We start from the raw sequence: 11,722 nt of genomic DNA, 5'->3' as shown, positions 1-11,722 counted from the left end.
CATGTGTGGACTTATTGGTAAAGGAAAATATTGTGTGGATCTCTTTATGAATAAGTTCCCACTGATGGGCTTATTTGTAATATGCCCTAAAGTATAATATATAATTTACATTAATTCATATGCTCGGGTATCGTGAAAGAAAAAAATTAAAAAAAAAAGTAAAATATTATTCTAAAATAATATTATACTCACGATTCACAAAAAGAGAACGATGGTCGGCTGATGAAGAATCGAGAGAACAATATTATCCTGCAGTTTAGAATAACAATGAAATGAAACGTGTAATATGATGATATTTAATAATTCCTAAATCATAGTAAATGAAATACAATCATGGAAGTAATATTATAATTCCTAAATTTTAATTCCGTAATTATAGTAAATAAAATACAATTATATTTAATAGTACCGAAATTAAAATAAATTATAGTTAATAAATATTCATATTCCATGTAATTAAATAAAATTAACCAATTTTCAATAAATAAAATGCATAAATTATGATTAGGCATATATTTATATGCCTAATCTATATTAAATATAGATCACCTACATAAATATAAAAGATTACATCTTCATAAAAAAAGCTTTCTATTGTTACGGATATATATATATATATATATATATATATATATATATATATATATATATATATATATATATATATATATATATATATATATATATATATATATATATATATATATATATATATATATATAACGGATTAGGGAAAAAAAAAATTCAAACATATGTATATATTGTGACTATTTTTGTAATATATTATAATTGTTTTATCGTTTCTACATATTTATTTAATTAACTTATGGGTATTCGTTTTCGTGTGGATGCGCACAATTATTTTAATGGTATACAATGCTCTTTCAACATGATATATAAAACACTAAAAAAAATGGAAATTATTTATAAATCGATGCAACTCATATTATTAATAATAAAACTTTAAGGAGGGCGAAGACATATCATATCGTTGGAAAGGCTGGCCGTGCCACACCTCAAGTACATCATCCCATTGGTTAAAAAAAAAAAGAATACGTGTTGCCGCAAACTATGTTATGTGCGTAACAAAACTCTGTTTAACCCTTAGTCAACAACATATACATTTTTCCATGTTTTTTGCGCGAAGATACCACAACTTGAAAATGATTTGCCTCCTCGTATCGAATATTGATAGTAGACAATCCGGTCAACCGAGAAGCCTCAACAAAAGCATTCTTTAAAGGCTACATATAAAATTGATTGAAGAAATCAAATACAAAATAAAACAATAATTCATTGTTACACTAAAAAAGAGACTATGATGAATATACCATTGCATATAGGTGATACCAATGCAATTCTTTTTCAAGAATTCTCTCCATATCTCCGAAACAGAAAAAAAAAAATATGTGGAAAAGTTGAAGAATGTACATCATGTTGAATGTTAATTTATAGTAGAGTTAGGGAATATAAAAAAGGTAACAAAAAAAGTAATTAATATAAATTGATGTAATTACTATTTTATGTAGACTACTTTAAAAATAAACATGTAGGAGAAATAAAATTTAAAAATCATTATTGTGAAATTAATTCATTAATAATATGGGTGACTATGGTAAGTTGGGTTATTTTGAAATTAATAATAATATGTGATATATGTGGTGGAACATAATTGCGTTTCAGTCCCACGATTTTTTTAATGAAAATATTATAATAAAAAAAAACTCATTAACCAATAAAAAGACACCATTTTGCCACGTAGGATAGATGAAATTTGAAAATTGGGTTTTATTGGCAATTAATATAATATTGTGCATAAAATTTAATTAACCCAAATTAAGTGGAATGTTCATTTATATATTTACGTTTTTTAATATGAAGCAATGGATTAAAAAGGAAAATCAATAACCAATAAAAAAACACCATTTTGACATGTAGGAGAGATTAAATTTAAAACTCATTCTTGTGAAATTAATTCATTAATACTATGGGTGACTATGGTAAGTTGGGTTATTTTGAAATTAATAATAATATGTGATATATGTGGTGGAACATAATTGCATTTCAGTCCCACGGTTTTTTTAATGAAAATATTATAATAAAAAAAACTCATTAACCAATAAAAAGACACTATTTTGCCATGTAGGATAGATGAAATTTGAAAATTGGGTTTTATTGGCAATTAATATAATATTGTGCATAAAATTTAATTAACCCAAATTAAGTGGAATGTCCATTTATATATTTACGTTTTTTAATATGAAGCATTAGATTAAAAAGGAAAATCAATAACCAATAAAAAGACACCATTTTGAACATAAACTAATGACTGCGGAGAAGTTATCGATTTTGATTGCGGTTGTTGTTTCTTTACGCACGAACTTGAGCAAACTCGTTTTGCACACATGTGAGAAGTTTCTCTTGGGACGGTTCACAAAGAAGCCGGTGGAACGTGGGAATTCTTTTTTTTTTTTAATAAATCATGTAATCTAAAATGAACCCAAAAATAATTTAAAAAAACAATGACTCGTCCAAAGTAAGAGCACAAAAATAAACCTAGGTTTACAAATAAATTAAAAAAATGGTATTAGGGTTTCGGGTAAAACCTTTTTTTATGGATAAATCACAAAAAGGCCCATGACAAGGGCACTTAATTAAAAGAGGGACATCCAACTTTTTTGTCTTTCAAATAAATCCACCCCATTCAAACTTATTTACAAATAAGGAAAATTCTTTGATATATATCAAAATTAGCCCCAATTCATTGAAACCGAATTCAACTCCAAATGATTTACAACCCAATTTAGCAGTAATATTAATTAAAATATTTTTGAAGAAAAAAAAAAACAATTTACAGTTAAATTACTGTCTCCGACAGTTAAATAACTGCCGGAGATAGTAATTTAACTGTTAATTGACTTTTTTATTCTTAAAAAAATATTTTTAATTAATATTACTGTAACCGTTGCTAAATTACTGTCTGCAGCAGTTATTTAACTTTCGGAGACATTAATTTAACTGTTAATTGACTTTTTCATTCTTAAAAAAAATATTTTTAATTAATATTACTGTATTCGTTGCTAAATTACTGTCTTCAGCAGTTATTTAACTGTCGGAGAAAGTAATTTAACTGTTAATTGACTTTTTTTTTGAATTTTTTTCTTCTTAAAAAAATTATTTTAATTAATATTACTGCCTTGGCTGCTAAATTACTGTCTCCAACAGTATTTTAGCTGTCTTAGACAATAATATTAATAATGTTACTTACTGTTCGGGAAAATAATATTCATAATATTATTGTCCCAAACAGTAATATTACTGTATGAGACAATAATTTAGTAGCCAAGACACTAATATTAATTAAAATATTCTTTTTCTATGAAGAAAAAAAATTCAACGCCGGAATCTGGCCGGAAAAAAAAAATTTCAGAAAAAAAATTCATTTCTGAAAAATAAAATATTTTAGGGGTTAATGTGATATATTTGTTTAAATCCGGGGTCAATGTGTAATATTAAGGAAGTTAGAGCATAATGGATGAAATTGATAAAAATTATGTTATGAAGGGTATTTTAGACTAAACACATGGAGATGAATTTAATTGAGAGACTGTTTTTTTGTGGACCAAAATGCATTTAAGTGTCATGTGATGGGACTTTTTGCCATTCGCCCTTTTTTTATATATAAAGATATGAGTTAATGTGGCATAGGTTAGTGGAGAATACAATGGTAGCAGTTTTTTTTGTTTGCTTTCGGTAACTTTTTGTCCTTTCTAACAACAACTCCAATGGGGTTATTAAATAGAGCAAGGTAGTTAAAATCGGGATTTTACTTGAAATCGGAGAGGGGTAGTAAAATCGGAAACGTAAAATCGGATCGTAAAATCGTAAGATTTTACACGGCTTGTAAAATTAATTGCAATCCGTAATATATATATATATATAAACTGCTTGTACTTACTACTTAAAAATCATCTCATCACAAATAAAATAAATCCAAACAAATATAAAACATCCAAAGTCCAAACATTAACAGAACATGTCTTAACATAAATTAAATATAGTCTAACATAAATTGAACATAATTAAAATCTAAATTACTAGCTTAAATCTTCAAGGTTGACATTAGGATCAAGTCCATCGTCACTCCCACTCTCATTATCATCACTTTCATCTTCCTCAACCATCTCCATACTTCTTTCCCTTTCTTCATCTTCATCTTCATCTTCATCCACATCTTGCTCACTAGCATCACTTTCATCAAGAGGATTACCATCATCAAAAAAGCCATGAGGGTCATCTTCCCCTCCCACATCTCCATCCATCTCAACAACATCATCTTCAACACCTCCACCTCTTTCCGTAATCCATTCATCATCCGAATTTACTTCTTCGACATCGATCTCAATATTTCGGCCAGTTGGTGAGGGTGGCTTGGGGTTGAGGCGTTTGACGGATGTGATTGACGCCTTCACTTACAAGCTCTGGTTCCGATTCCGTGCTCAGGATTCTCTTTGGGCCCGTTTTCTCCGAAACAAGTATTGTCGGAATCGGTTCCCAGGTTCATCCGTTGTGTCTTCACTCTATAGCACGGTGTGGAAGCGCATGTGCCGTGTCCGAGAGCGTGTTCAAGCTCAAATATTTTGGCGGATTGGTCCAGGTCATGTTTATTTCTGGCACGACCACTGGTTTGGCGATGGTCCCCTTTCGGGCATTATTGATGGTGGTCGGCTAACGTCAGTTCGTGTGGAGTATTATTTGGTTAACGGTCAGTGGGATCGAAACAAGCTTGCTGAGGATATTCCTTTTGAGTGGATCGATAGGATTTGCTCGGTCCCAATCTCTGGTGCTTCGGGTGATTTGCCCATTTGGAGAGCTTCTTCGGATGGCAAGTTTTCCTTGACCTCGGCTTGGGCCTTGATACGACAGCAGCATACCCCTACCCCTCTTCTTCGTATATTTTGGGGATCTTGTCTTACTCCTACAATTTCTATCTTTCTTTGGCGTCTCCTTCTTCAGCGTCTTCCAGTGGATACCAAACTTCAGTCTCGAGGCACCTCTCTTGCCTCGAGGTGCTATTGTTGTCCAGATCCATCTATTCCTGTGTCGAGTCTTGTATCTCAGTCTGTCGAGTCTCCTTCTGTTGAGTCGATTGATCATATCTTCGTGGAGAGCCCGACGGCTAAGAGGGTATGGCATCATTTTTTCTATCTTTTTGGCTATACACCTGCACACACTACGCACATACCCCAGATTTTACTTTATTGGCAGCACTTCACTTCGCACACACTCACACACCACACACACATCACGACCATTGTGCCTTGCTTGATCTTGTGGTACTTATGGATTGCAAGAAATGACAGCAAGCACAAGGATATCACGGTTCGCGCTTCTTCCATCATTTACAGGGTCATCCAGCACATCAGGATTCTTCACCAAACCAACTTACTTTCGGCGGACAGCTGGACTGGCATTCCCCACGTGGCTGAGTCTCTGGGCCTATATTACCGAGTCAGAACACCAACTCTCACACCTCATCGAGTTGTTTGGCTTCCACCGGATCCGGGTTGGGTGAAGCTAAACACAGACGGAGCACGTAGAGCATCCACCCAGATTGCAGCTATTGGCGGGATTATCAGAGGTTCGGACGCTGAGGCCATAGTTGCATTTCACGAGAGGATCTCTGCCCCGAGCAGTATTGCGGCCGAGCTTGCTGCCCTTGCCTCGGGGCTGCGATTTGTTATTCAGAGGCAATTCACTAGAGTTTGGATCGAGCTTGACGCAGAAGTCGCTGTTCGACTTCTTTCGCACACGGACCAAGGTCATTGGAGTCTTCAGAGTTCTCTCACGGCGATCCGGAACTCTCTTTCTACTTTGGAGTACAGGATTACACATATCTACCGGGAGGGCAATAAAGTAGCTGATGCATTAGCTAACTTGGGGTGTCAGACCGAGTTGGCTCGTACCTTCACAACAGCGGAACTTCCCCGACCTATTCAGCAGATGATTCGGATGGACCAGCTTGGATATCCATCCTTTCGACGACAGTCTCGCACATAGGTGCCACGCATTCCACGTTTTTATATTATTGGCAATTTATGAATTTTCGTGAACTTTACATGTTAGGAAGGGTTGGGGTGATTATGGATTGTTTGGGTCTATCAAGACTAGACTGTTTGCCGAATGGTGCCACACATTTCGCAGCCGTTATACCTGTTTCGCCCATTTTTGGCGAAAGTGTAAGTGGCCTCGGCTGTTGTGGTGAGGCGAACGGTCTACCTTGGTCTTCCCCGACCTTTTATGATCATTCCCACCCCGTCCTTTTTATTATTTGGGCCACCTGTTTTGCCCGTTTTCTTAACGTTTTGTTAGTTACCTATTGTCTTTTGTTTGTCAATTGCTATTATTAGCCATATGTTGGGCAATAGCAATTTGAGCGAAACTCATTATGTACTTCTTAAATTTTGTTTTATAAACAGGTAGGGGGTCAAGCCTAACCCCCCACCCTCATTGGGTGTCGTTCTCTTAAAAAAAAAAAAAAAAAACTTTGAATTGTACATGATGTACACTAAATCATTCATTTTCTTTTGACTCAATTTGTTTCTTTTCTTCGTATGGACCTATAAATAAATCATAAAATAAATATAAAAATTAAGAAAGTTTAATAAAAATATTATAAATTATAATAAAATGAAAAAAAAAATTTACCATCTCGAATGCACTCCAATTACGCTCACATCCCGAAGAACTACAAGTCAGACTAAGTATCTTTATAGCGAACTTTTGAAGTTCGGGAACATCATCTCCATAAGTATTCCACCAATCAGCTGGATGTTTTTTCCCCAACAATGCTCTTGCATCTTCCCTAGAAAACATGCCTTGTGCGTGGTGGAATGCATCAAGTTGTGTAATGATGGTGTGCCTTTCAAACCGATCCTTTACCAACTTATCAATTGAATCAAAAAGTCCATTTTTAACCTCCCTTTCATTAGCATTGAAAGTTGGACGATAATGAATCCTAGGGTTTAAATAGTGGGCTGCTGCATGCAATGGCCTATGGAGTTGATTATTCCACCTCTCGTCAATGATCTTCCATATAGGCTCATATCTATAAAATTTCATAAAAAAACATAAATAAGAAAACTCAAGTCTTCACGAATAAATTAATAGACAAATTAATTAAAATTGTATGAAATTATTAATTTACCTTGATTTCACATTGTTGAAGTTATTTTGGATCTTTTCTTTTGCACAATCCATCTCCTCGTACAAGAATGGCTATGCAGGTTTCTCATCTGAATCCACCAGCCGTAGTACCTTGATTAGTGGTAAGGCAGCCCTAAGACATGTCACAACATTACTCCAAAATTTATTATCGAACACAATCTTTTGAACTTTCTTGCCTTTCTCCGAACGAGCATGTGTGCTTCCCTTCCAGCTTGATGAAGAAAACATTGTAATTAAAGAACCCTTATGTTCACTAAGGCAACCCAAAGTCAAATATGCAGTTGCAAACCGAGTAACAGCTGGCCGAATCAAATCTCTTCCTTTGGTGTAGTTTTTCATCGAAGAGATGAGATTTGGTCTATTGTAAATAAATGTAGTGATCTTTCTACCTTTCCTTATTGTTACTCGGTGAGTTTGCAGCTTCTTCTCGAAATCCTCCAACATCAAGTCTATGCAATGGGCTGCACACGGTGTCCAAAATAAATTCTTCCTTTTCTCCATCAACAACGATCCAGCTGCTTTGTATGAGGCAGCATTATCAGTGATCACTTGCACCACATTCTCTTCCCCAACCTTGTCCACAATTTTATCCAACATCTCAAACACCTTTTCAGCTGTTTTGGCAAAGGAAGATGTATCGATTGACTCCAAAAAAACAGTTCCTTTAGGACTATTAACCAAGAAATTACAGATCGATCTTCTCTTTCTGTCAGTCCAACCATCCGACATGATTGTGCATCCAATCTTACTCCATTCGTCCTTGTTGACATCAAGGAAATTGTCTATTTCCTTGACTTCTTCAGACAAAAAAGTCTCTCTAATCTCGTGGTAAGAGGGACCCTTAAAACCTGGACCATGTCGAGCTATCTCCTCACATGCTCTCTCGAACTCGGGATTTCTCACTGTGTTGAAAGGGATGCCACTCGTATAAAACCATTTTGCTATTCGCTTGCATGCGCTTTTTCGCAAATCCTTCTTGAGTAGTTGATTCATAGTTGTTTGGTACGGACTTGCTTTTTCTTTCCCCTTTGAAGCATGATCCATGAATCCCGGGTGTGCTTCATTCATCGAACCCGAGGTGTCGTACAATTTCCTTTTTTTCTTCTCTTTAATTTCGGCAAGAGTTGCTAGATTCTCAATCATACGAGTCTTCACATCATCTGGCACACTTAAACATGAAATAACATTTTCATTTGTACCAGCAAGATGATTCTTCAAACGATAGACACCTCCGGAAAAAATTTTAGAACAATATTTGCATTGAGATCTCTTCGCATTATTGTCAATGTCAATGCCATGTTCCCACTACTTCCACTAGACTTCTTCGAATTACTCTTCTTTTTCTTAGACACAACTGAAGAACTAGAAGCAACCCCCGACATTTTAGTAATAATCTGAAAAATAAATAATAATGTGTAAGTAATTATTTGATTCCAAAGACGAGAAATTGTCGATATTTAATTTCAAAAACAGCCAGCTTCTGCTTCTACCTTGCAAACACATAGACTGAAGAAAGAAAAAAATAAAAAAGAAAAAAAATACCCACCACCATAAACAGAGAACATGAGAAACAAAAACGAAAAAAAAAAAGAAAAAGAAAGAAACAAGAAAAAAAAACGAAAAAAGAACACTCAGCCCACAAACAGATGCAGAAGAAAGAAAAAAAAAAGGAAAAAAAAAAAAAAAAAAAAGAACACTCACCAGTAAGCAGCGCCGCCTCCTTCGTCGCTGCGCCGCCGTACCACCGCCTCCTTTGCTGCCGCCTTCCTCACGGTCAGCCGCTTCCGTTGGTTACTCACAGTCACAGACTCTGGTTTTCTCTCAAGAGATTTTCTTCCCGTTGAAATGTTTTAGGGCAAAATAAAATTGGGCCTATAATATTATTAATTTACTTGCTATTGGGCTGGATTTTTTTAATTAAATATAGAGTTTTTTGGGCCCAAACTCAAAATTTCAGCCCAAACTGAGACAAAAAATAAAATCGCCGAAATCGCATTAAAATCGCGTTTTTAACGATTTTAACGATTTGAAACGCGATTTTACACGATTTTGAGGTACCTACGATTTTAGTCCGATCTTACTCCTTCTTAGTGTCTAAAATCTTAAAATCGTACGATTTTAAGATCTAGATCTCGATTTTAACTACCTTGAAATAGAGTATTCAAACATTTAACCCCCATTTACATACTTCAAAATAGAAATCTTTAACTCCAATGGAGTTATCAAATGAGGTTTTCACTTTGATAATTCATCTTTTGGGTTGTACAAATACTTGCTGGAAATTGAGTTATCAAAAATATAACCTCCTAACCATTCAATCAGAAGTTGACACGTGGCAATTACAAATAAAACCACCAATAAACTTCCAATTGATAATTAATTTGATTACCATGGTTGGAGTAGATGAATTTTAAATCAATATTCAAATAATTTTCAAATATCAAATGAGTATTTGATAACTCAATTTTAATATCTAGCATTGGAGTTGCTCTGTTATATATATTTTCACGTTCCATCTATAAGAGTTATTATTTCACATTTTCACTTCGGTTACAAATTCAAATAGACTGTATTTCGTTGTTGGTCGTCGTGAGTGTGGGCTACAAACATGTAGAAGTTTCTTTTTGCCCTTAAAATGTCCTTTAACTATTAGCATTTTAAGAGAGTATTTTTGAACTATCAAAAAATGGAAGAAACTCCCTTATTATTCCCACTTTTAGAGCAACTCCAATGGTAGTTATGAAAATGAGACATCTAAACCATTAATTGATGCTTGAAATAATACTTTGGTATTTCGAAAAAACTTATATGCTCCAATCCGTAGGAACCAAATAAATTATTTTATTTTAAAAAATGTATTAAACATAAATTAAAAGATATATTTGGTCCCTATTCCATCGGAATTTGTTAGAAAATTTATTCTTTTTACGTTGAAATTGCAGTTCCTAATTTGTAGGAATATTTGATACTTGGTTCTTTTGGATGCATTTTTGCACCTCTAGAAGATAAAGTATCAAAAAAACTACCCCTTTGGTGCTTCCGTTGGAGAAGAAATTTTGAGTTTTGGGAATCAAAATGGAAGTTTTATCATTTAATACTCCATTTGATTCCCCCATTGGAGTTGCTCTTGTAAGAAAGTATAGATAGATAGATTTCTTTTTGTTATATTTTGTAGGCACCAGGATAGGATAAAAATGATTAATCCCGAATTTGGATTTTAGTGAAGACTTGAAAAAATAATATTTTTGAGTAGAGAAAGTAAAATACAAGTGTTTTGTGGATGGAAAAATTACTTCTCCTTTTGTTTTTTTGTTTTTTCTGGCTTACAATCATCTCTAGCACTCCATATTTATAGTGATGAGTACATTAATCTACTAATAAATTACAAGATGACTTTTAGACTAACAACTCTTCTAATTCTAATTTATTACTTAGGAAAATCAAAAGACAATTGTCTATACATGTAGACAATAGTGCTTCAAATTCACATTTATTCCAACATTCAATCTTCCACTTCTTCCAACATGAATGCCCACTTTTTCCAATATTGAATTGCCACTAATTCCAATATTGAATTCACATTTATTCAATTTATTCCAACATTGCCTCCCGTAAATTGAATTTTCTTTTGACTCCCAAACCTTCAACATTTTCGAGAAAACGGGACCTCCAAGTGACTTAGTTAAAATTTCCGCAAGAGAGATAATTAAGCGAATTGTATCAATTCTTGGAGCGAGAGCAAATACCTCGTTGAAGTCTTCTCCTCCTTTTTGCTTGTATCCTTTTGCAACAAGCCTCACCTTGTATTTGTTGATGGAACCATCAAGATTGGATTTTGTTTTGAACACCCATTTCACACCAATAGGAGATTTGTGTGAAGGTAAAGGTGTGAGCACCCAAGTTTCAGTTTTCTCAATCGCCTTGATCTCTTCTTTCATCGCTTGATTCCACTTTTCTTCTTTTGATGCTTCTTCAAATGAGATTGGATCCTCCCCGGTAAAGGAGGCAAATAAAATAGAATTTGTTGCATTCACCTCCTCCGTTTCATCATAGAGCTCTCTCAAACTCCTTGTTTTTCTTGGTGGGGGTGATGGTGAATTTTGTTGAGACTCATTTTCACAATCATTTGGTTGCATTGCTTGAGAATCGCCTTCTTCGTCTCCAAGGATCGGCCAAGTTAATGATTCTGAATTTTTTGAAAAATCATAAGAGGATTTTTCATCAAAACGAACATCCCGACTTATCACAATTTTTTTTGTTTGAGGATTATAAAGCTTGTAAGCTTTTGACCTCTCATTATACCTAATGAAAATGCATTTTTCGCCTTTATCGTCGAGTTTGGTCCTCATAGCATTTGGAATATGTGAATATGCAAGACAACCAAATGTTTTAAGATGACTAACATTTAGCTTCTTACCATACCACACCTCATTTGGAGTAGAATTCTCCAAGCTCTTCGTCGGTGATCGGTTGATCAAATAAACGGCACAAGCGA

The 11,722-nt window shown here is 34.2% G+C and overlaps 1 protein-coding gene across 1 annotated transcript; it reads right to left on the bottom strand.

Moving 5' to 3' along the window:
* Positions 1-6,343: 6,343 nt before the first annotated feature.
* On the bottom strand, positions 6,344-8,673 carry LOC105972480 (uncharacterized). The gene is made up of 4 exons (XM_088817974.1): positions 7,318-8,673; positions 7,208-7,278; positions 6,709-7,108; positions 6,344-6,620 (listed from the first exon to the last, which is right to left on the bottom strand). Exons 1-4 carry the CDS (start codon positions 8,368-8,370, stop codon positions 6,447-6,449), a joined length of 1,698 nt encoding a protein of 565 aa, XP_088674100.1. The 5' UTR covers positions 8,371-8,673; the 3' UTR covers positions 6,344-6,446.
* Between the last annotated feature and the right edge of the window lie 3,049 nt (positions 8,674-11,722).

The sequence above is a fragment of the Erythranthe guttata genome, chromosome 5 (genome assembly GCF_056151865.1).
Source record: "Erythranthe guttata isolate IM_541 chromosome 5, IM_541, whole genome shotgun sequence".
NCBI classification, from domain to species: domain Eukaryota; kingdom Viridiplantae; phylum Streptophyta; class Magnoliopsida; order Lamiales; family Phrymaceae; genus Erythranthe; species Erythranthe guttata.
This window is presented reverse-complemented; position numbering and strand designations above follow the sequence as displayed.